We start from the raw sequence: 24,013 nt of genomic DNA, 5'->3' as shown, positions 1-24,013 counted from the left end.
ATTGAAATTGTTCAAGTGTTGGTTCATAGTCGTACCTTGCACGTACTGGAACCCGTAGAGCTTCTTCTTGAGATACAACCGATTCTCAACCGATTCCCAAATCTTTGACTGATATCCTCCAGTATCCTTCAGCCTCCTTTGTGGAAAATGAAGGGAGACTACCGTGGCAAATGAACAGGGTCTCATCTGGCTATAAATGGAGACCTTTGGTTCAGAGTGTTGTATCAGAAATCAGAGAGAAGAGAGTGATACACGAGTAGATTGTGAGGCAATACTGTGTGAGTCTGAGTGATTGTTGTAATCCTCCTCCAGTAAATATAGTGAATCCGCTGCCCCTCCGTGGATGTACCCGATTATTGGAGAACCACGTAAATCCTTGTGTTTCTCTGTGTTGTGTGTTTGTGTTTGCTTGGTTTGACTCTGGTTTAGCACTACAACCCGAAACTCAAGACTCGTTTCTTCTCGAAGCCATAACAATTTCTCGTCCGGGTTTTACTCCCTGTTTTTCGGCGATGATAACATCCTCCGTTTAGCATTTGACGGCCCGGAGATTTCCAGCGTTTACTGGCCGGACCCGGGGTTGGTCAGCTGGGACGCGGGGCGGACAAGTTATGACAGTAGTCGAATTGCGGCGTTCAATTCATCTGGGTATTTCCGATCAAGTGATGATTTTGAGTTTAAAGCTTTGGATTACGGTATTGGGGCTTGGAGAATATTGAAAATGGATGTGGATGGGAACGTGAGATTGTATAGCTTGGATGAGGGGAAGAGGATTTGGAGTGTATCTTGGCAAGCCATTAGTCAGCCGTGCAAGATCCATGGAGTTTGTGGGCCTAACGCCATGTGTAATTATGATCATCCCGGGGAGAAAGATGGTCGGAGATGCTCTTGTTTACCCGGGTAAAGTTCCCAGAGTTTAATTTAAATTAGGGGCCGGCAAAAAAATCAGTCAACCCGCGCCGAATCGTAGGTTGAATTGGAGGGATAAAATAGAAATTTTAAGCAAGTCGGTTTAGGTGCGGGTAAAATTTCTTTCATTCGCCTTTAATCCGACCAAATCTGCTATACATACATGCAGTGGCGAATCCAGATATTTGACATAGTGGGGGCACCAATTTTCTTTGTGACTATAATATACGAGTTACAGTTAAGCACATTTACTTCAAAATAATTTTAGCATTCATAATAAATTAACAATTTTAAAGTATATATGTATTTTAATAACCAGCTACTTGGACAAATTTGCGCACCTTGACTATATGCGTTAAAATAATATTATCACATGTTCATCATCTATTTTCCTATTATTAACTCTACGAGTACAAGTTTTGGGAACCTAAAGTGTACAAACGCAATGTACGGATTCATATTGTGTACTACACAAATGATCGGGGGAAACTTTGGTTAGGATAGGTTGGAGCCGTGGTGTGGCTTGTTTCAAAGATTTCTGTTTTTTCTTTTCCCCCAAGGTACGCACTACTATTTTCTACTGCCATGATTTTGGGGAAAAAAGATTTTGGGGGAAAAAACAAGGTATGCACTACTGCTAGGATTTTGGAGAAAAAAAAAAAAAAAAACCACATACAGGAGACTCAAATCCACACTCTTGTTCTCAAAGCTAGCACCTTACCACTGCACCAATAGATGGCTACTTGCATGAATTTGACATATATAATACATATACAAAATCAAAAAAAAAAAAATTAAAGGGCATGGGGGCATGTGACCCCATGTGCACCAAGGTGGGTCCGTCCTTGCATACATGTGTATTAGGTTCCATTCTAGTTTCTGAAAAAATGAACTTTTAAAAAATGAAGGTAATTTAAAGCTCAAAAATCATATGTTTACACAAATAATTTTCCTATTAATATAGATTTTATTTGATAGATTTCATTGAGATTTTTTAACGGTGCAAAATAAAATTAAAAATTTATTTTTTATTTTCTTTATATTTGAGCTTAAAATTACCTTCTTTTTGAAAAAAAAAGGTATAAAAAGAAAGCGGAATGACACCTTATTACTACAACACCAATGCTAAAGGTACACCATATTACACTTTTTTTTTTCTTCTAACTCGGCTACAACACTTAATTAACCACACCTATATATTTTTAAAAAAAAATTCAAACTTACCCTAACAAGTCAAATGAATAGAAAAACATGCAACTTCATGGTATACATATCGATTGGCAAGTGTTGATACTCTTGTTCTCTTTCACTTTAAGTCTTATTATTGTCACGTATTTAAGCGACTTTAGAATGACGTTCTGTAAAATTTGTGTATCAATACGGTACTAATTCGATCTTTTGAACCCGCACCAATAAAGATGAGTGCACTTTAAGAGAATGACTTGTCGGGTCTCTCATAGATGTTACCAGCTACTCCATTCGTCCCTAAATAAGTGTCCGGTACGTAAAATTAGGCTTTACAAAACATGCATAATTTTTATTAAAAAATTTAATTTTTTTTCACAATTTAATAGAACTCATTGCTATCTATTGATTTATGAAAAAAAATTAATTTTTTTAACGAAACAAATGCATCTTTTTGAAGGTCTAATTTTGCGCACCGAACATTTATTTAGGGACGAAGGGAGTACTTTCTTTTCTATATTCAGAAATGGTTCGTGCACAGCAGCTGTGCACAGCAGCCTTTTTCTCCCGCCCCAGGTCGCACAAAGATGATCGGAGCCGCTCATTTTGTTCAAAATATGTCGTTTAAGGTCTCTGTAAAAAATGAGCTTCGTTCGATATCGTTAAAGGCGTTAACAAAACACCCAAAATCACTTCAGAAGAAAATGAGCGGCTCCGATCATCTTTGTGCGACCCGGGGCGGGAGAAAAAGGCTGCTGTGCGCAGCTGCTGTGCACAGCAGTCTGTGCACGTAGCACAGGTCTTCTATATTTGATGTTGGTGGTAGAACTTCCATCTTGATATATGCAGTTCCGTTATTGCTCTTAGAATCCTTGATTCCATGATACTTTTGTTACTCCCTCCGTCCCTATTTAATTATCTATTACGGTTTTGCGAGTATTTCTAACAGTTTATATCTCTTGAGGTATATTATGTTTTATGTTTTTGAAATCATTGTCTTATAGAAAAAATTGAGGTCTATCAAACATGATCCATATTGAATATTTTTAGCAATATTCGTCAAGAGATATAAGCTATTAAAAATGCACACAAAACTGTAGTGGACAATTAAATAGGGACATAGGGAGTACAATATAGTTATACAGACTGTATTACAATTTTTGGCCAACTCTCCATCAGGTACAAGGCAAAAAACCTTACAGATTGGTCTCTCGGGTGTGAACCGGAGTTCAACCTCTCTTGCAACGCTACCGAATCCGGTTTCATCAAACTTCCTAACGTCGAATTTTACGGCCACGATATCAAATTCTATGAAAATTACACCTATAAAAGATGTGAGGAAGTATGCTTACGAAGCTGTAATTGCTACGGCTTCAATCTCAAATTTCGCTACGAAGATGGTTATTACAATTGTTATCCAAAGTTACGGCTGCTTAACGGACATAGATGCGCTGCATTTGGGAATCCTATGTATATAAGACTGCCCAAAGCCTCTCTCATTTCTTATGCAAATGAAGAACAAGAAATCGGGTTACATTGCCCCCCGAGCACACAAAACTTGCTACTTGATAGACGTTACAAAACATCAAAACAAAACAGGACGTTGCAGTTTATGGTTTGGTTCGCCTCTGCATTAGGCGGAGTAGAAATAATTTGTATTTGTTTCGTATGGTTGTTGTTGTACAAAACCCAACACAGTTCAAGTGAAAACACACAAGGTTACCTTCAAGTTGCGAGCGGGTTTAGGAAATTCACTTATGACGAATTGAAGAAAGCGACCGGAACTTTTAGGGAAGAAATCGGAAGAGGAGGCAGTGGGGTTGTGTACAAAGGCGTTTTATCCAATCGTAGAGTTGCAGCAATCAAGAGACTTAACGAGACTAATAATGGGGAAGCAGAATTCTTAGCGGAGGTAAGCACCATTCGAAGGGTTAACCACATGAACTTGATTGAGATTTGGGGATACTGCCTTGAAGGAAATCATAGGCTATTGGTTTACGAGTATATGGAGCGCGGATCGTTAGCAGAGAATCTTATTTCTGGCACCCTTAATTGGGAGAAGAGGTTTGATATCGCGGTTGGGTCTGCGAAAGGGCTATCTTATCTGCACGAAGAGTGTTTGGAGTGGGTTCTCCATTGCGATGTGAAGCCTCAAAACATTCTGTTGGACGCTAATTTCCAATCCAAGGTTGCGGATTTCGGCCTCTCCAAGTTAGTAAACAGAGGGGGCGGTGGAAAGAATTCGAGTTTTTCCAGAGTAAGGGGGACGAGAGGTTACATGGCGCCCGAATGGATTGCCTACCTCCCTATCTCATCCAAAGTCGATGTTTATAGCTACGGAGTGGTGGTGATGGAAATGGTCACAGGAAAGAGCCCGATGACAATGGGTGGTCAGGGGTCTGGAAATACAGGGGAGATGGAACAGAGAGGGCTGGTGAAGTGGGTAAGGGAGAAGATGAATGGGACTGGAGAGAATGAACTGTGGCTTGAAGAGATCATTGATCCAGTGATGAAGGGGAAATGTGATTTAAGGAAGATGGAGAAATTGGTTCAAGTGGCATTAGAATGTTTAAAGGAAGACAAAGATGCAAGACCAACCATGAGACAAGTTATAGAGAGGCTTCTACCCCATTAAAATGATGGATAGAACATTGGCTTGAAAACAAGGAAAAGTTTTGACTTTAGGTTTCAGACTTTCAGTTTATGCATCATTCTAAGTCTAGCCTTTACCATATGTATGCATCATTCTAGTATGCTCTAGCCATTAAATAATGAGTTGAAACTTTTGCTTTCATTCCTATGTGTCAATAGAATAAGAAAACTCGAAGTTGGAAATTGAACAGATTTATATAGGTTGCTGGTAGACTTATATATAAAACCATCAAACTGCTTGATTTATAGGGTAGTTGTCCTTTGACCATTGCCTTTTTTTTTCCCTTGGCTTCTAACTTACAGAGTACATTAAAGGTTGTGGTATGCTTACCGTGAACACATTCGCCCCCATTTTCTTATGAACACAAAGAGAATCATCTAAAATAGTTTTCCTGCGGGAAGAATACATGGTTTCCGTATAAGTATCTTGTGGCTGGAATTGTGCCTAAAATATCTTCCATGTCACAGCACCTCGACATTAAAATGGTTGTCTGGTAGGGGTAGATTAGGTCTAGACTTAATTTTTAACATGAAATGGACAAGATGATAGTCGTGAGACTCGAGCCAATGACCTAGAGGTTAATATGCATCTTCAATTAATGAAAAAGATGGAGGCATAAAATTCGAATGAAAAAAAAAAATCAGAGGCAGTAAGGTCATTTGGTATTCTCTGTTAACGAAGTTAGGGTTGCACGAAGAGCCAAATAGATGCTATCATATGTAAATTTATGGAATCTAAACTCCTTTCATATTACCCTCATGCGATAAGAAATAAAATTTAGCACGGCCTCACTCGGAGATCTAGGTCATTTATTTTGTAAGTCTAGAGATGCATATAATTGATGTAAAAAATCAGATTGATCGAAGATCGATAAATGCTTGTTTTGATTATATTGAATAAGAGAAATGAGCAATCTTATACTTCGCTCAGATAGATACTAATGTTTGATCAATTTGATTTTTGCATGGATGATGAAACACATTGACATGAATAAAATGAGCACTAATATCGCCAATTGAAAATAAGATAAATCCTATTTACGTCGTATGAATATGACATTTAAACGAACCATTACATCAGGGAAATGGTTCTTCTCTAGTTCACGTTTCGGACTGAAGGAGACAGTTCTAGTCGGTACCATTCATTTGTTGCAATTAATGGTTTAGATGTATTTTTAAAATCTTTTCGGTATGAGGTAAGAGTTAATTCTTACCGATAAGAATTGATGAACAAACCTGAACCATCCATGATACCAATGGATAGTCCCGATCTGGACTATCTTGTCTAGTCTAAATCATTGAACTCGAGAGGATCTGGACTCTTAAATTAGAGTTGTCAAGATTCAACTTGTCTCCCACTTGTGCTTTTGTGGGCACGCCACCCCGGAAATTTTGCCTGCGAAATTGGGTGCGGCCCTTTTTGTGTTTGGAAAAAGCGCGGCGAAACGCCTCGATTCAGAGTCGCCACTCGGGTTTTAGCGGTGAAAACACCCAAGGAACCGAACTCGAGAACGTTTGCCACGTTTGTTTGATTTTGAAAAAGGCTTGTAGACTGGTCCATCGTCACCTTCGATATCTGAAGTTCGGGAGCCAGATTACGAGAGGGGAAGGGTTTTATGGCACCCCTCTCGCCCAATCCGGAGATCGGTCTCTACTCGGGCATTTTATAAAACGTTTGCATTTTTCTCTCATTTGATCATTTTTTAGCCAGTTAGGGCGGGGGAACAGTTAACGGGGGTTAAAACTATAACAAGTTGTGATTTATGTGGCAAAATGTTTATGGATGACTTGATTGCAATGCTAAATATAGATTGAGAACAAGCATTGAGCAAACTGGACAAATTGTAGTACGCTGCCCCGCAGGGGCATGAGCAAGTTCTATCAGCATGCACTGGTCGAGCCACTGCATGTTGGTTAGACTTGCGCACGCCACAGCAAGACTGGCGTACTCCACTTATCTGGTTTCACAGTATTTGTTTGCAACCCTCTGGGCTCTGGAAAAGGACCAGCGCACACCCAGGACAAACCATGCAGTTTAATAGAACAAAACATATACATTTACAGACAAGAGAGATGGCTTCAAGCCAAGAAAAGTAGCATGTTACCCCAAAAACAGTGTGGGGATATAAAAGGGGCCAAGATTAAACTAAGATGCAAGGGCCAGTCACTGGATCCTAGTTTTAACTGCCGTACGCCAGTCATGGACTGTCGTACGCACGTTTGACCCTAATCCAGTGCAATAACTACCACATCTAAGCAGTTCTAAATATACAGAAAGCAATAAACTGGTTATTTAGCATGCTAAGGTGATCGACTGAAATGAGAGATAACAGAAATGAGGATCCATGATTCCCACACCAGTAGTGCTCGTACTGCCATGACTGGCGTACGGCATATATATACTGGCGTGCGCCAGGGTCCATCTCATACGTTTGTCGCATCTTACCAGTTTGAGGCCAGGACTAGTATTACTTACTAGCCTGGGCCTTACTGGTTCCCCTCAGGGGCCAAAAACAGAAAGGGACACGAAGGTGGTATACCTTCTTGTTTGAGGATTGAAGGTGGTATTGAACTTAAAACTTGGAGATGGAAGCTTAGATGGTGACTGGATATCAGTAGGGTGTGTGGAAGTGGGTTGCTTTCCTTTCTCTTTCAATGGAAGAAGAGAGATAGAGAGCAAGGAGAGGGGGATGAAGAGAGCTTTTCTTCTTAATGAGGGTAACCCCTTGCAAATGAATGCAAGGGGGGGGGGGGGAGGGGGATTTATAGGGGAGAGAGACTGAGATCAGTCTGGGACCAAGGCCTTGTTTGGCTGGTTGGGGCAAGGTTAGAGCCTTCCCATGCATTAAATGCATGGGACTAGTTGATGGGGGGTGTAGGAGAGAGGGGGAGCGGGCCTGGCCGATATAATCATCAGGGGCTACTGTGGCCGACGTCAGGGTGGCACAAAAGTCTCGTCCATGTAGCTGAATAAAGTTGATTTGACTGGGTTTGACTGGCGTGCGCCACACTTGGACCGGCGTGCGCCAGTGATAGCTGAGTCAACGGTCGATGACTGACACGTGGCAGCTAACTGGCGTACGCGTCCAATACACTGGCGTATGCCAGTTGGGTTTTGCTGGGGCTGTTTCGCTCTGGTTTGAAAGGTTTGCAGCGGGTTTGAGAAAGGTTAAGGGCGCTCAAGGCTCAAACACACCTTTGTCCTCAAACTGTTTTCAACTTAAATCATCATTGGGGCAATAAAGGATCGGCAAATAACGTTATCTGGACAGTCCGGAATGGGGTGTCTACAGCTTTCCAGTCGACGACGAAATTAATTCCCATCCACGTGTTGTTCACTTTATCTCTCCGTGCTATTTGGCGCTCCAGAAATCGTCGCGTTTTTTATAACTCCAGTCCTGACTTTTCGGTTGAAGTTAGAAATGTGATTAATCTTGCTCTTGAATGGACCCTTGCTTGTGACTGTGACCAGAGTCACTGCGGCAATCAAACTGTGTAAGTTGGTTGGGTTCCTCCCCCAGTTGGTCTTTTTAAACTTAACACTGATGGCTCTTTTGATGCAAATTTGAGTATGGGTTTGGCAGGCGGGCTCATATGTGAAAGTTCAGGTAATTGGGTCTTGGGTTTCCAAAGGAAAGATGTTGTAGCTTCCTCTAGCACTGCAATTGAATGTTGGGCTCTCAAGGACGGTTTGCAACTTGCATTGGAGCGAAATTTGATTGGAATTCTTGTGGAAACCGATTCTTTGACGTTGGTGCATGTTCTCAATCAGATAGTGTTGAAAACCATGAGTTATGTAATATTATGTCTGACTGCATGGTGTTGCTGGACCAGCTTAAAGTAGAAGTCTGCCATGTTGATCTATCGGGAAGAGAACTGAAATGCGGATGCTATTGCAAAAGCTAACCTCAGTAGTAGTGATAATAATCTCTTTGTTATTCAGTCAATTCTGAACTGTTTGATTCAAATCATCCTTGATGAAGCTAGGGGCAGGACTATGTATTGTTGTTTTTAATAACGACTCCAAATCTTCAATTCAAGACATCCTCTTCAATCCAAAGACCTAAACCGTCCAATTGCACACCTTGTTTGGATAAGATTTTGTTGTCTGAATTTTCTACTGTAAGGACATTTTCCTATACTAATGTAGTAACGTACCCTCCGATTTTGATCTCGAAGAATGTAGTTACCAAAGCTCTTGTAGTTCTTCATGAGATGTCAATGTTTCCTGTAAAACAAAATAAACCTTGAACAACTGTATTACTAGTATCTTGTTTCCATTTTTTACAATTACCCGCAGCAATTGTTTTAGGAAGGCCCTAATGCCACAACACAATTGTTTAGTGCCACGAGACAGTTGTGCCATTTGCCCATTTTACCCTTAAACCAGAGTTTTCCTCTTAGAAAGAAGAAGAAAACCTTGTTCATCTCTCTTCATATATTGTCTCAGCTATGGCCTCGATCCTATCCCAGCCCCAGCCAGGGAATAAAACACGTTTTCTCCAAATTGAAGTGGAATTCAAGAACCAACACACGTTCTCTCCGATTGTCTGCATCCTAAGCCTAAATGTAGTCAAACATATCAAATACAAAGAACTGAGCACCAACGCCCTCGATTAATCCTAGGGACTAATCCCACCGCCCACTTGCGGGGTCCAATTAAAACAGGAGAAATTCTCTATATGGCTGCTCCAAGAGAATTTATAGCACCTAAGAGATTTTAAACTTGAAATATTCGGAGGGAACAAATCGTTAAGTCCCAATCTTTATACACTAGGCCAACCCCTTGGGGTTCGCATTTTTTGTTAAGTACCCCCCAATCAGCTTCGATGAGTATTCGATCAATCAAAAGGGCTGTTGTGGTTGAATTCTAATAGTGATAGAGAGAGAAACGATGAGATGCGGATTGAGGGAGAGAGAGAAAGCACGCAGGTTCCCCAATTCCTTGCGAGGGTGAAAACGCCATGTTAGGCTATGTTGCTCGGACTCGGGTACGGGAATCGGGTGTGGGTGTGAATTTAGGTGTCGGACACCTCAAGTTGAAAAATATAGAATACATGGATATGGATCCAGATTTGGACACGGGTACGGGGATACGATATATTATTAGTTTATATAATATATATATATTTCATAAGTTTGTAACAGCTCAATAAATAGAAACTGACAATTCTTAGAGAAATGCACTTGTGTCTTAAATAACCCAAATAACATCCAAATATCCAATTCATAGTTCAAAAACTTCCAAACATAACAGTCTTACTTTATTTGATCGGCAACATAATACTCTTATTTTAACTAGTCCCAACTCCAAAAACAAAGATGTATTCCTTGGTCCAACATACTAATACGACCTACTACTCAGTACTTGCAACTGGCAACAAAACAAATCATAAAATCCATCTTCTAAAACTCATCTCCATTCAGCTGCTCTTCACCCGCCTCAACATCCTGAAAAGTCAACTTCTCCAACTCTGGTTCATCAAGGGAAAGTTGTGCAAGCTCTGCCACCTCTTGTCCTTCTATATCAAACTGATCTCCACCTGAAAACCCATACAGAAACAAATTTTAAAATGCAGTAAACATGAAATGCTTGTTAAATATTAGGAGAAAAGTGTACATACTTATGTCCCAATATTTCGAAGGTCCTACTGTGTATTCCTCGCTCTTCCTTGAGAGAAGGTGGAGATTGCAATGCACAAAGACTAGGTCTTCAGCTCGACTTGTTGCTAGCCGGTTTCTCTTCACACTTTGAATCACAGAATATGTGCTCCAATTCCTCTCACAGCAAGAGGAAAATGCGGGATGCGAAAGCAATTTGAAGGCCAAAGCTTGTAGCAATGGGGTTGAAGCCCCATGATTGGCCCACCATGAAATAGGTTCCTCAAACATTCGGGCATCGATAACATGAGCTTGGCTAAAATAATCAGACCCACTAGAAAATGCTCCATATTATGAATAAGCCTTTGCAAGTCAGATTCATTAGGAAAAAGCCTTTTGAAACATTTGCTTCTATTTAGGGAGACCTTGTGATCCTCATGTGGAGAGATCCGTGCAACACCAATACCTCCACTATTCAGCCAAGCATCACAATAATACTTTGGGACCAATGAATGAGCCATACAATGTAGAGGGGTATTACTTTTGTTCTACCTACTCTCTAAAATTTGGTGCACAACATTGAAAAAGTCAGATTTACCAAACTCCATGTCTTCTCCTTCATGTTCAAATATCCCCTTTTTCACATTCTCAATCATTGTATCCCACATATCATATATGAGATGCAAAACGGGAGAGTCTGTGTCAGCTATCCTCAACATGTCAATGATTGGTTCGGTGAAACTTAAAAGATAATCTAACTGATCCCAAAATGTGTCATCAACAATGCATTTTTTCACCTCACGAGCTTTAGTTTCAACTAAAGTGTTTCCATCTGCCCTATAGGTTTTCCAGCTTGCATCCATCACCATTTTTTCGAGAGATGTCTTAACTTCCCTTAAGCGTTTAGCCATGATAAAACTAGAGGCAAATCTAGTTTCTGCTACACTTAGCAATTTCAAATTAGAGTAGTGATTGAAGATGTAATTTGCCTTGCCATGGCTGAGAACAAAATTACGAATATCATGCACTTACTTTATCAAATCTGAAATCCACTTACATTGGGCATACTAAGGTGTTTTTTCTCTTGGCTCACAGATGCTCTTCAAGGCCAAGTTGAGACTATGCACAACGCATGGAGTCCAAAATACATGTGGGTATTTGGCTTCAATAGTTAACCCAGCAGCCTTGTAGTTTGAGGCATTGTCTGTCACAATTTGAACCACATTTGCTTCTCCTAAATCCTTGATCACCTGTAAGAACAAGTTTGCAACATACTCTGCATCCTTGGTATTTCCACTCGCATCAATGGCTTTTATAAACATAGCTCCCCCAGTAGATGCTGCCATTATGTTAATCAAAGACCTGCGCTGCCTATCAGACCACCCATCGGAGACCAATGAAACACCTCTCTTCTTCCATGTATCTTTCACTGGCTGTAACAACCTGTTGATATGCTTTTTTTCCTGGGAAAGCAAAGTGGTACGCAACCTATTGTATGAAGGAGGAATGTATCCGGCTAACCTGTTAATTGAAAGGATTAATGAGTACTTTCAAAAACAGGAAGAACTTGTAAAAAAAAAAGAAGGCAAAATGAAGGAGTAAGATAGCCACAAAACCTGCTATTTGCAAGGGTCAGTGAGTACTTCCGAAAATAGGGGGATCTTGCAAGATTAAATGCCAAACCACTAGCGTAGAACATTCGTGCACAATCTTTGTCAGCAACATCTCTCTGCGCAACATTGAATGCATCAATTAAAGCACCTCCGGTGGCCATTCCCTTGCATTTTTTCTGCTGGAGAAGGTCAAAACCTTCTGGGATGGTGATGTACTTTGCTTTTTTCCTTGCATTTAGGGCTAGTTGAGCCTTTTTAGCTTCAGCTGCTTCATGCTCCTTCCTTATGGCTTCAAGCACCTGATCACTTATGGATAAGCAACCTTCAACATTATGGTGAAGAAGCCTCAACAGGTGGCCTTTCACCTTTGTGTAAGATCCAACGATTCTCTTGTTGCAGTAATTGCAAATCCAGGTTCGATCGATTTCCCCCTCCTCCGTCAGCCACGTTCACAACCTGGACATGATTCCACAGAGGCTTATCATCAAATCTAGCTCCTTGAGTTGTTGATGGACGCAAAGATTAGGATGAAGACATTTGTAGATATTTGAGGAACAACAGAAGAATTGTGGATTGGATTTGGATGGTTGATCATTATAGCAAGTCTCGATTTATAGGCTATTTGGCCAAAATTGGTTTGTCAATTGAGTTCCTTCGACCCTTTGAAAATTGGGGCTTTCAGCTTTGGAATACAGTGAAGGAATAATGAAGGGGTGGGTGGGTGTTGTGGTTTATTGTGAGAGCATTAGTAGAATATACGAGGCAATCAAAAAAGAGTTTGACTGATGTGTTTTTTTTTCTTTTTTTTTTCTTTTTGCTAAGTGACATGTATTTGTTTTCATATGGCAGGACATTATATATTTATATATTATATATACTGGATGGTTCTGGAAAAACCCCAAAGTTCCCAATCAAATTAAAAAAACACCCCAAAGTTTTCGATCGTGAACTTTGGAGTGTTTTTTTTAGATTTTTTTTACGTGTCCCTGGAACCGTTCCGATATATATATATATATATATATATATATATACATATATATAATAATTAAAATGACTTTGGGTAATACTGACACGTTGGATTCTTTGCTTTTTCAATTTTTTTTTTTATCAAATTAGATAGCAATTGATGTAATTCAATTATCTATTTGTAAGATTGAGAAACAAATAGTTCATTAGTAGCCACATGATCAATGTAACCCTAACGAAGATTAGTGAATCGTGATTAGTTAGTTGTACTATGTTTCGTTAGAGTGTGACAAAGGATGATCGTTATTTGTGATCGTGATTAGTATAGACATTATATCTTGAACTTAGCTTGGTTAGAGTATGAAAAATGAAGATTATTGTTGCATGTGATCGTGAATAGTTAGTTGTACTATGTTTCATTAGAATGTGAGAAAGGATGATCATTATCTGTGATCGTGATTAGTATAGACATTATATCTTGAACTTAGCTTGGTTAGAGTGTGAAAAACGAAGATTGAACTTAGCTTGGTTAGAGTGTGTGTGAAAAATGAAGATTGAACTTAGCTTGGTTAGAGTGTGAAAAATGAAGATTGAGAAACAAATAGTTCATTAGCAGTCCCATGATCAATGTAACCCTGACTAGTTAGTTGTATTGTGTTTCATTATAGTGTGATAAATAATGATCATTATCTGTGATTTTGATTAGTAATTCCCATACGCTAATGTTTGTTTACCGTATTTTGAGTATAGGTCACTCAAAATCATATTACTAGACTCTTAAGTACTTTGATTTTGAATATAATACCAAGGTTTTAATTTTGAACATAATATGGCACATAGAATGAGATTCGATGTAAAGATGACTAGTTAAGGGTGTTTTGGCAAAAAATATATAAGCCAAATTATTATTTTTGTCCTTACTTAAAATAATAATAGAAATTATTGATTCGTCTCGTTGAGAGGAATTATTATTGTTGTCTTTATTCACAAATTTTTAAATTTAGTTGTAGTTTTTACTCCTACTTTTTAAATAAGGACAAAAAAAAATTTAGATTAACTATTTAGCCAAAAGACCCCTACTGCGTAATTTTACTTTTTCCATAAATTAGAACCTCCCCCAATATTGAAATTGAAAATAATAAATGATAATTTGCAAGTATACCAAGTGTATACAAATTAAGAAAAATGCTGAGAATAACTTAACCTAAAAAAATTTAAATAGATTATATTTTGTTGAACTGAAATAGATAGTTGGTACATGTAAAATTAAATCTTGATTAATAAAAGACATACAATATTCGGTGAATCAACATCACAAATTTTTTTTATTTAGGTACTTTATTTTCCACAATTCAATTGGGAGGAGAAGTTAACATAGATAATTATGGCCTCCCAACTACCACCAAAATATATTCATTTTGTTTTTTTCCTTTGTCTCTCTCTCTCTTATTCATTTTAAGAAAATGGAAAAATATTCTCAAAACCACCCAAAGAAATAAAAAACACAATTGGGCTTTTCAACATTGAGGTCCCGTTCCACAATAATTTCTTAAAAAATAAGTACTTATTTATATTTTCAAACTCAAAAAATTTCTATTGCCGAAATGAATTTTCGATTTTTTTTTTGCACCGTATTAAAAGTTTCAATGGGATCTATAAAGATCCTTATTACTATAAAAATTATTTGCTTAAACACATTATTTTTGAGTTGAATGTTTTTAAATAAGTATATTGTGAAAGTTGAAACAGTCATTGAGTGCTACATAGATCCATACATTGGGAGAAGATAAACACTCTAATTATTTCTTCAGTTGAGAAAATGAAAAGCCTTTACTCTTTTTATTTTTCTTTTTTTAAATTTTGAACAGAGCAACAAGCCTTTACTCTTATTACTAGTTATTAACTGTGAACTGAACACATACACTAGCGTTGTAGCAGATAAAAGCCTTAACAAATCAATACACAGATCGTCGGCACCGGATCCCCTGTCCAAATTTGTATGTCCCACTCCCTGTCCCAGTCCTATGCTTGTGCCACGTATCCATTCCTTTCTCCCCTCTAACAGCGTTAGTTTCCCAGTTAAAATCCAACTACTCTGTTTCCTATACCCTTTTACTCTTCTGGCGGGCGAAAAATTGGGAGACAAAAAGTCTCTTTTTGTTTCTTTTAGGGTTTATTATTAACCCACCTATGACACTTCCGTATTGAGCGAAGAAATAAAAAGAAGAGAGAGAAACAGAGAGCAGGGAGAAAACAGAGCAAACACAGCATGGAGATTGAAATCAGTGGCTCTTCTTCCCCAATCTCATGTGAGGTAAGTCATATTGTCAGAATTCTATCAGATTTCTTTTAGTTTGAGTCAAAGAAATCCACCATATTATTTCCGTAGCCTTGTGTTACTGACCGAAGCAGAGGGCCATTAACCTTCGCATGTATGTTGCAAATGATTCGTTGGGTTCATAAATTTGTGTATACCTTGGGCCTCAGGCATGGTACTTGCATGAGGAAGCAAGAAGACAGATTGGGAAGGACATAGACTCGGCACATTTCGTAGCTATCATAATTCAGGTGTTGGATTCTGTGAGTGAGGAAGCAGAGGAAGAATCGAACTAAGAAGATTCAAAGGAATGAAAATTGAACTAAAAAGCAACTTACCAATCCAGCTGACATTTTTCCGAAAAAAAAAGAAAAGAAAAGAAATCCACCACATGTTTGATAGTTTCAAGCATCTTTCTTTCAAACATCCACCATGTGTTTGAATTTTGTTCTTACGTGATTGTAGGTTTTGGGCATTGAAGATAATTATGCAAGAGATGATTGCGAATCTCGTCGTAAGTTGGAGTTTAAAGATGATGATGACTTCTTTAACACGAATGTTCCTATCAAAGAGGAAGGTGAGCAAGATGTTTTGCACAACTCATTAGATGCAACAAGTGATATAAATTTGCTTCACTCCCAAATTCCCCATGAGGCAATTCCAAAACTTGACATGAAATTTAAGACAGAAGAGGCAGCTTATGAATTTAGTGGTGCATTTGCAAGATTCAAAGATTTTTCAAAAGATTTTAGTGAGTGCATATACAATTATGAAGATGAGGATGAATTTATTAGTGCTTGGAATGCGATGCTTGAAAGGTATAATCTCCAAGATAATGATTGGTTGAAGCGAATGTTTAACCAAAAGGAGAAATGGGCATTGGTTTATGGGAGACAGACTTTTTGCGCTGATATGACTACCACCCAACGCAGTGAAAGCATGAACAGTGTGCTTAAAAGATATGCCAGCTACAAACATGATTTGTTGCAGTTTTTCCACCATTTTCAAAGGTTAGTTGATGATCGCCACTACGAAGAACTAAAAGCTGATTTTAGAGCAACTCAAAGTACTCCATCTTTGTCCTTTCCGGTAGAAATGTTGAAGCATGCAGCAAGTATGTACACCCCAGATGTGTTTGTATTGTTTCAGAGGGAGCTAAGCAAGGCTCATGATTGTAACTTGAAAAAATTTGGTGAGAGTGGAACAGTAACTGAATATGATGTCAGTCCTTATGGCAAGGATGATCAACACCATCTTGTTACATTCGACTCATCAGCAGATATGGTGTTGTGTAGCTGTAAAAAATTTGAGTTTGTAGGATTATTATGTTCACATGCACTTAAAGTTCTTTGCAATAACAATGTTATGAGAATTCCGGAGAAATGCATATTGAAAAGGTGGACAAAGAATGCAAAATCAGGGAGTACAGGTACTTGTGCACGGACAAGCTTGATCGAAGATCCAAAGGCAATGATGGGAAGACGATACAAAGAGTTGTGCCGCTTGTGTACCCAATTGGCAACAAGAGCTACTGAAACAGAGGAAGCTTATAATATTGCTATGGATTGTCTTAAAAAAATTGCGGAAGAAGTGGATGCAAGTTTGACTGGAGAAGGTTTTGATGGGACCTCTAATGCCAATAATAGTGCATTTCTAGAGAATAAAGCTACCCTTGGTGAAGAATTTGAGAAAAGAGTTAAAGGGTTGAAAGTTAAAGAGAGAGCTACTGGAAGGTCTAGCAAAAGGCCAAGAAATGCTCTTGAAAGGGCCATTAAGTCTAAAAAAAATCCAGTAAATAATTTGAACTCCATGGATTATCTCATTCAACAAAGTGAATTACATACACCTTCGCGTTTCAGCCAGGTATAAGTTTAGTAATCGTGTCCACTATTTTAATTTGCTATGTGTACTAACATTTAAAAACTTGCATTAGGATGGTGTCACTTTTGGTGCACATGAAGACTTCCCCTATAAGAGGACTTCATTGAGTTCAATTTCACAAGTGTCACAGGTATACCGTTCTTGAATTGGGCTATTTGTTATCATTCTAATTTGTGAAACTCAATTATAATACGCACTTTTGGTAGTCTAACTTCATTTTATTCTATACTTCGAAAAATTTAGCAATACGAGTCTTACAACTCCTCAACTAGCATGGGTGTTCCGGCTAATCACCGGATGTTTAACCAACCTTTCCAGTTAACCCAATCATCTCAAGCCATGCCTACCAGCATGACTGAATTACTGCAGGTATTTGGGTAGCACTAACATGCTTCAAGTTTTTGTAATTCTAAATCTCGATCAGCTGTAATTGTAGTTCCCCACCATTTGTAGGCTCCATTATCACAACCACTGGATGAGGACATTTGGTTCAATAGCTAGTATGAAGGTCAACCAGAGAAGTAATCAAGTTGAAGTTGAAGATGGTGATATTTACTTCAAGTAAGGGCTGTCAAAAAAAATTTTGTGATCAGTAGGGATGTCAAGATTAGAAGTGAATGTTGTAGTTATGATCTTATTATGCTAATTACCAAAAGTGAGCAAACCTCATATGTCCTTTTGTGCTGTACCAATCTAACGTAGGCGTACTTATTGGAGTAGTCCTTGATTTTGTTCTACGTTTTTGTCTGTTTCCATCAGTTTTGTTTTTGCAGTCTTTGATTTAGATTTCACGCCATCCTGAGGCGGCGGCTAGATGGATAGATTGTTGGCTTTTCATGAGTAATTTCTCTGTGATGGGTTGGTGTTGTTTTTTCTTGCTACTATTTTCGGATGGAATCGTTGTAAGTGCCGTTTGGCATATTAATGGAATATACTTCGATTAGAAAAAATCGACAGATTGTTGGCTTTTCATGTGTAATTTCTCTGTGATGGGTTGGTGTTGTTTTTCCTTACCACTATTTTCGGATGGAATTGCCGTAAATGCAGTTTGGCATATTAATGGAATATACTTCGATAAAAAAAATGGACAAATTGTTGTTTTTCATGTGTTATTTCTCTGTGATGGGTTGGTGTCGTTTTTCTTTGTCACTATTTTTGGATGAAATCGTTGTAAGTGCCGTTCCGCATTTTAATGGAATATACTTCGATTAAAAAAAATCTAACTTATCACGTTGATTTTTCAAATTCTATGTTTTTTGATCTTAATGTGTTTATACTATGTTTATAGTATGAGTAGTGCACACCAGAGAAAAAACATCGTGCAAAATAGAGTAGGACAGGAGAATAGTATTTTGGACTGAAGAAGTGGGGGAACCTAAAAAGGAATAGGAAAGAATTTACGGCTTGTTTGGATGCCGGAGTTGGAGGCCGGATTTGGAGCCGCCCGGATATGATCTCCTGGTCCCACTCAAATCCGATGTTTGGGAGTGAAAATGGGAAGGGGGATTTGAGTCTCTCCCGGATTCTTCTCCACCTCTTCCCAGATTTGGTAACGACAGGGTGCCCCCTGTCGTTGGTGAAGCGGGGGCGATATAGACTGTTTTGCCCTTGCCTTTTATCTTGTATCACGACTCCATCTGTTCAAACCAGACCGGACAGAGAGAGAGAGAGAGAGAGAGAGAGAGAGAGAGGAGAAGACAAAGAAGATTACTGCTCGTCGCCAGAGCTGCTGATCTTCGGTCGAAATCTGTGGGTCACTGGCTTGTGGTCGTGGTTTTAGATCTGGAATTGGGAATGAATATTGGGTTTTAATCCTATACAATCGTTATCTTTCTTTTTCTTATCAATGGGCTTTGATCCATTGGCTGGGATGCCACCCCGTAGTAGTTTTCTTTTTCTTCAAATCACATGCTTACAATCAGTTAAAAAATCATAACTGAGGTTTAAACATTTTTAAGATTTAATAAATTTATTTTTATCCCCCAATTAATAATAAATATGTATTTATTTTAATTATAATAAAATTAACATTTTTGTCCATTAAATAACTAAAGGGGCAATTGAGTCATTCTACACTTTATCCCATCATATCCACCCCCAAATCTCCCTTCTCAAAAAATCATCCAAACACCTCATTATAAATCCACCCTTTTTAAGAGGTGGGCTCACTCTTCTTAACATATCACCATTCATTACATATCCACTTTCAAATCCTCCCTCATTACAAATCCACCCAAAACAAATCCTCCATCCAAACGGGCCGTTAGAATAACTGGGCAAGTAGCTCCGTTAGTTGGACAAGGGAAGTGGACACGTGGCGCGTTTAGAGGATTGGGACAGGGGAGTGGTACAGACAATTTAGGACAGGAGATCCGGCTCCCAGATCGTTCTCTCTCTCTCTCTCTCTTAATCGTCGATTTGCCTGCCTTCAATTTACAAACCCAACCCTAAATAGGTTATAGCCCAACTTCAGGCAGCCATGGCTGCTTCGTCTTCCACGATGCTGCTTCGTCTTCCACGAGAAAGCCCAGGTAATCTTCAGTTCAAAGTCTGGCGACCATCTCCGATCTGCCTCGCCCTTCTTCTCAAAGCCCAGGTAATCTTCCATTCTCTCCTCCTTCTCTCTTCATCCTCTTCTTCTTTCTTCCTGCAAATCTTCTTCCTGCAAATCAAGCGTACTGAGATTTAGACCGCCGTATCCGAATTTAGACCGCCGTACGGGGTACGAATTCCGCACCCGTACCCGTACCGTGTCGCGTCGACACTGGTACTCCGCCATTTTTGGCGAGTCCGCGTAACGCAGATGTTAGGTATGGAGGCACTAGCATTATGTGTCGTGGCTTTATCATCTGCCATTGTTTTATCCAAACAAGGGTAGAAAAGCTAATTATTAGAAGAAGTTACTCAAAGACGGGATAGTATTATTTAAGGGTTCACCCAAACAGGACATTAGAATGGTCATCACTCATTAGACTCGCATGAGATTTTTATTTTTATTTTTTGAAATTTGGCCACCTAAAAGTCCTTTTTTTTTTTTTTTCGAAATTTAGCCGTCCACAAGTCAACAAGTCGATTTTCCTACAGAAGTAGTACCGGAGAAAAGGTCTTGGGGAATTGTATATCAAGAATTATTTCTCCGGAAGGAAAGAAGATAATTCTAAGGGATTTTCGTAAATAACTCTTTTTCAAAAAAGCTTGTTTAAAATTTGGACCGTTCAAAATACTTTTGGACGGTCGGAAAACACCCTACTATAAACAGCTTATTCGTAAGTCTCTCTCGATCTCTATATATGTATTCACAACCTCAATCCCCCTATAGTGTTTTGAACGGTTCGAAAACACCCTCGATGTAAATAGTTTATTCACCCCGCTACGAATAAGTCTCTCTCGATCTCTAGGAGTAGTACAAAAACAACATGCTATACCCATAAATCCTACAAATGATAAACACTCAACAATGGTAGATATCCTAATTCTAAGAGCAAGTTTATCAGGTGAGTTAAAAAGAAGAAAAAACTATTTTGACTAGCGAAGGGACAAAAGTTTTCTTGCAGCAGATGAGGTAAACCCGTTGCTATTGCCTCCTGCTACAGTTCTTCGGCATAACAAGAGGAGAATTGTTCAAAAGTCACTCAATTTTTTATTGTTTCCTCTCTCTCTCTCTCTCTCTCTCTCTCTCTCCCCAAAAAAGAAAAAAGGAAATAAAAGTAATAATATTTTAATAAAGAATATGTTAAATAGATAGTATTGGTGCAGTGTTGAAAGAGATATGAGTAGATAAAATAAAAAAAATGCACTGTTTACTCACTGTTTACTTGCAATTTTACCTCACAGTTGGTAAACTTGCTCTTTTCCTCCTCATTTCCCTACTCCTATCATCACTACCTCTGTTTTCGATTTTATCATCACATGATACGTTACTCACATCCTCATCCCTCTCTGTTTCCGACGTTCTAATTTCACCAAACGGAATCTTCTCCGTCGGCTTCCACTCGGTGGGCGAAAATGCCTATTGCTTTTGCATATGGTTCACTGTACCCCCACATCCGACGGCAATCTCACCGCCATTTGGATGGCCAATCGCGACCAACCCGTCAATGGAAAACGCTCCAAACTCTCTCTCTCCTCAAATCCAGCAACCTCGTAACCGACGCAGTCCAATTCACAGTCTGGTCCGTATACACCAAATCACTGTCCCCACTTCAATTACAGCTTCTAGGTACCGGTAACGTCGTTCTTCGAAATCAAAATGGTTCAATTTCGGAAAGCTTTGATTCGCCAACGGATACCCTTCTTCCAAACCAACCCATGCCCTTCTTCCAAACCAACCCATGACCCGAAATGCAAAACTCATTTCCTCTCGAAGCCGTAACAATTTCTCATCTGGGTTTTACTCCCTGTTTTTCCAGGAGGATAACCTCATCCGTTTACTTTTTCACGGGCCGTATATTTCCGCCGTTTACTGGCCCGATCCATGGTTGAACAGCTGGAAGGTGGGTCGGATCCTTTACAATGATAGTCGAATTGCGGCGTTTGATTCATCTGGGTATTTCAGATCCAGTGATGGTTTGGAGTTTAAAGCTTCCGATTTTGGGATTGGGGTTTGGAGAAGATTGAGAATGGATGCGGATGGGAATGTGAGATTGTATAGTTTGGATGAGGGGAAGAGGATATGGAGAGTTTCTTGGCAAGCCATAAGTCAGCCGTGCAAGATCCATGGAGTTTGCGGGCCCAATGCGATGTGTAATTATGATTATTCTGGCGAGAATGCTGGTAGGTGATCCTCTTGTTTACCCGGGTAATGTTTTCAGAGTTTCGAAATTTAAATTAGGTGCCTGCGGAAAATCCAATCAACCCGTTCAAACTGAACCGACATGTGCCGAAAATCATGACTGCACGGAGTGTTAATGGAAAAATACAAATTTTAAGCGGGTTGGTTTGGCTGCCTATAAAATTTCTCTAACCACCTTTAACCCAACCAAATTCACTATACCTACAAATTTTAAGCAGATTGGTTTAGCCGCCAATAAAATTTCTCTAACTGCCTCTAACCCAACCAAATTCACTATACCTACATGTGTAAAATGATACTAGTAAAAGGATACTAACATACCAATGACTTACTTATTCCAATGTTTGGTTTACCATTCACTATACCTACACGTATAAAATTTCTCTAACTGCCTTTAAAATGGGTATGTTTGGTTGGATGAAATCAATGTTAAAATGAAATAATCATTCCAATGGCTTACTTATTTCAATGTTAGGTTCACCATTGAATAATGGAATGATGATTCCAAATAGAATTACCATTCACTTTTGTAAAAGAATTGTCATTCCATCCAAAAAACTAAGGAATCGTTATTCCATTTCTTCGTCACACCAAAATTAATAGTGTCACTTCAACATTCACTATTGCCACACCAAAAATTACTATTGCCACTCCAAAAATTACTATTGCAACTGTAACGCCTCGATTTTTGGAAATAAAATCGGAAGCATTAAATATTAATTTCTAAAAATTTATTAAATTAAATTCAAATTTCAAAACAGATAATTAAACATAAAGATTTATTTATTACAACCCATTGTGGAAATACTAAAAATAGTTTTTGTGGTAATAAACTAGAAAAAATAACAGAGCTGTCTTCTAAATTTGATACGAATCCCAAGCATACTCTGGCTTAGCCAGCCTCTGGATTTTCCTCTGCATAGTACTGATTGCCTTCAAGGTTATGTGCCTCTTCTGGATTTTCTGCAAAATCTGGCACGGATGCCAGGCAATCCGTACCTGAGTGATAGAGTTCACCCCGTAGTATAATCCAACCCAACTACCCCCCCTTACTTTACAGTTAGCAAGCAACAGGATAAAAATGATACGAAGAAGTAAAACATAGATTTTCCACATAAATTGATTTATTACTATCTATTATCCTATCATGTGATCTAAGATCTCATCCACGAGATCTTTCCTCCCCAACCTTATTTCTAGCACCCTTGATTGGGAGAAGAGGTTTGATATCGCGGTTGGCTCTGCGAAAGGCCTAGCTCACGAAAATTGTTTGGAGTGGGTTCTCCATTGCAATGTGAAGCCTCAAAACATTCTCTTGGACTCTAATTTCCAACCCAAGGTTGTGGATTTCGGCCTCTCCAAGCTAGTAAACAGAGGGGGTAGTGGAAAGAGTTCGAGCTTTTCCGGAGTGAGGGGGACGAGAGGTTACATGGTGCCCGAGTGGATTTTCAACCTCCCGATCACATCCAAAGTCGATGTTTATAGCTACGGAGTGGTGGTGCTGGAAATCGTCACGGGAAAGAGCCCGATGACAACGGGTGATAAGGGGTCTAGCAATATAAGGGAGATGGAACAGAAATGGCTAGTGAAGTGGGTGAGGGAGAAGATGAATGGGAATGGAGAGAATGAACTGTGACTTGAAGAGATCATCAATCCAATAATGAAGGGGAACTATGATTTACGGAAGATGGGAATACTGGTTCAAGTGGCATTGGAATGTGTAGTGGAAGATAAAAATGCAAGACCCACCATGAGTCAGGTTATAGAGAGGCTTCTACACCATGAAAAAGGATGACTATTAAGATCCAAAGATGGATAAATGATTGACTTGAAATCAAGGGATCTGAGCGTATGGTTTCAGACTTTCACTTTATGCGTGCTAATATGCTCACGCTATTAGATAATGAGTGTCTGAACATTTTGTTTTCATGTCTATGGTATATTGTCGATAGAACGCGGAATTGCATGTGTTTTAGTATTTTTGCTAAGCAATGCGGAATTGTGTTTCTGAACATTTTGGATTTCTTTTTTTTCACACCAAAGCTCTTGTATTACTACTACTAGTATCTTGTTTCCATTTTCTGCAATTACAAGCAC

The 24,013-nt window shown here is 39.0% G+C and overlaps 5 protein-coding genes and 2 pseudogenes across 5 annotated transcripts; 5 read left to right on the top strand and 2 right to left on the bottom strand.

Moving 5' to 3' along the window:
- The first annotated feature begins 441 nt into the window (after positions 1-441).
- Positions 442-4,923, top strand: LOC131331269 (putative receptor protein kinase ZmPK1). The gene is made up of 2 exons (XM_058365150.1): positions 442-900; positions 3,274-4,923. Exons 1-2 carry the CDS (start codon positions 722-724, stop codon positions 4,727-4,729), a joined length of 1,635 nt encoding a protein of 544 aa, XP_058221133.1. The 5' UTR covers positions 442-721; the 3' UTR covers positions 4,730-4,923.
- Positions 4,924-5,799: 876 nt separating this feature from the next.
- LOC131328330 (uncharacterized) lies at positions 5,800-8,590 on the top strand. Its single transcript, XM_058361282.1, has 2 exons — positions 5,800-5,881; positions 8,268-8,590. Exons 1-2 carry the CDS (start codon positions 5,800-5,802, stop codon positions 8,588-8,590), a joined length of 405 nt encoding a protein of 134 aa, XP_058217265.1.
- A 1,446-nt stretch (positions 8,591-10,036) lies between these two features.
- Positions 10,037-12,277, bottom strand: LOC131331274 (uncharacterized). Its single transcript, XM_058365159.1, has 2 exons — positions 10,371-12,277; positions 10,037-10,289 (listed from the first exon to the last, which is right to left on the bottom strand). The coding sequence occupies exons 1-2, from the start codon at positions 10,636-10,638 to the stop codon at positions 10,153-10,155; spliced, it is 405 nt and encodes a 134-aa protein (XP_058221142.1). The 5' UTR covers positions 10,639-12,277; the 3' UTR covers positions 10,037-10,152.
- Positions 10,896-12,555, bottom strand: LOC131328329 (uncharacterized). The gene is made up of 5 exons (XM_058361281.1): positions 12,496-12,555; positions 12,326-12,416; positions 11,964-12,282; positions 11,416-11,868; positions 10,896-11,346 (listed from the first exon to the last, which is right to left on the bottom strand). Exons 1-5 carry the CDS (start codon positions 12,553-12,555, stop codon positions 10,896-10,898), a joined length of 1,374 nt encoding a protein of 457 aa, XP_058217264.1.
- Positions 12,556-15,915: 3,360 nt separating this feature from the next.
- LOC131328328 (protein FAR1-RELATED SEQUENCE 9-like) lies at positions 15,916-17,112 on the top strand. The gene has a single exon (XM_058361280.1). It carries the CDS (start codon positions 15,916-15,918, stop codon positions 17,110-17,112), a length of 1,197 nt encoding a protein of 398 aa, XP_058217263.1.
- Positions 17,113-19,521: 2,409 nt separating this feature from the next.
- Positions 19,522-21,974, top strand: LOC131331271 (putative receptor protein kinase ZmPK1; annotated as a pseudogene).
- Positions 21,975-22,315: 341 nt separating this feature from the next.
- Positions 22,316-23,930, top strand: LOC131328326 (putative receptor protein kinase ZmPK1; annotated as a pseudogene).
- The last annotated feature ends 83 nt before the right edge of the window (positions 23,931-24,013 follow it).

This window comes from Rhododendron vialii, chromosome 6a (genome assembly GCF_030253575.1).
Source record: "Rhododendron vialii isolate Sample 1 chromosome 6a, ASM3025357v1".
In the NCBI taxonomy this organism is placed as follows: Eukaryota; Viridiplantae; Streptophyta; class Magnoliopsida; order Ericales; family Ericaceae; genus Rhododendron; species Rhododendron vialii.
The sequence above is the reverse complement of the archived record's forward strand: the minus strand, read 5'-3'. Positions and strand labels throughout refer to the sequence as shown.

Excerpts from the sequence above, each read along its gene's own strand:
- LOC131331269 (XM_058365150.1), top strand. The coding sequence starts at position 722 with ATGGATGTGGATGGGAACGTGAGATTGTATAGCTTGGATGAGGGGAAG. Across the intron at positions 901-3,273 it reads AGATGCTCTTGTTTACCCGG|GTACAAGGCAAAAAACCTTA; the intron begins GTAAAGTTCCCA and ends ACTCTCCATCAG.
- LOC131328330 (XM_058361282.1), top strand. The coding sequence starts at position 5,800 with ATGACATTTAAACGAACCATTACATCAGGGAAATGGTTCTTCTCTAGT. Across the intron at positions 5,882-8,267 it reads GAAGGAGACAGTTCTAGTCG|TTGGTCTTTTTAAACTTAAC; the intron begins GTACCATTCATT and ends TTCCTCCCCCAG.
- LOC131331274 (XM_058365159.1), bottom strand. The coding sequence starts at position 10,638 with ATGTTTGAGGAACCTATTTCATGGTGGGCCAATCATGGGGCTTCAACC. Across the intron at positions 10,290-10,370 it reads TTCGAAATATTGGGACATAA|GTGGAGATCAGTTTGATATA; the intron begins GTATGTACACTT and ends ATGGGTTTTCAG.
- LOC131328329 (XM_058361281.1), bottom strand. The coding sequence starts at position 12,555 with ATGATCAACCATCCAAATCCAATCCACAATTCTTCTGTTGTTCCTCAA. Across the intron at positions 11,869-11,963 it reads CTGACCCTTGCAAATAGCAG|GTTAGCCGGATACATTCCTC; the intron begins GTTTTGTGGCTA and ends TTCAATTAACAG. Across the intron at positions 11,347-11,415 it reads CCAAGAGAAAAAACACCTTA|CCATGGCAAGGCAAATTACA; the intron begins GTATGCCCAATG and ends TTTTGTTCTCAG.
- LOC131328328 (XM_058361280.1), top strand. The coding sequence starts at position 15,916 with ATGAAATTTAAGACAGAAGAGGCAGCTTATGAATTTAGTGGTGCATTT.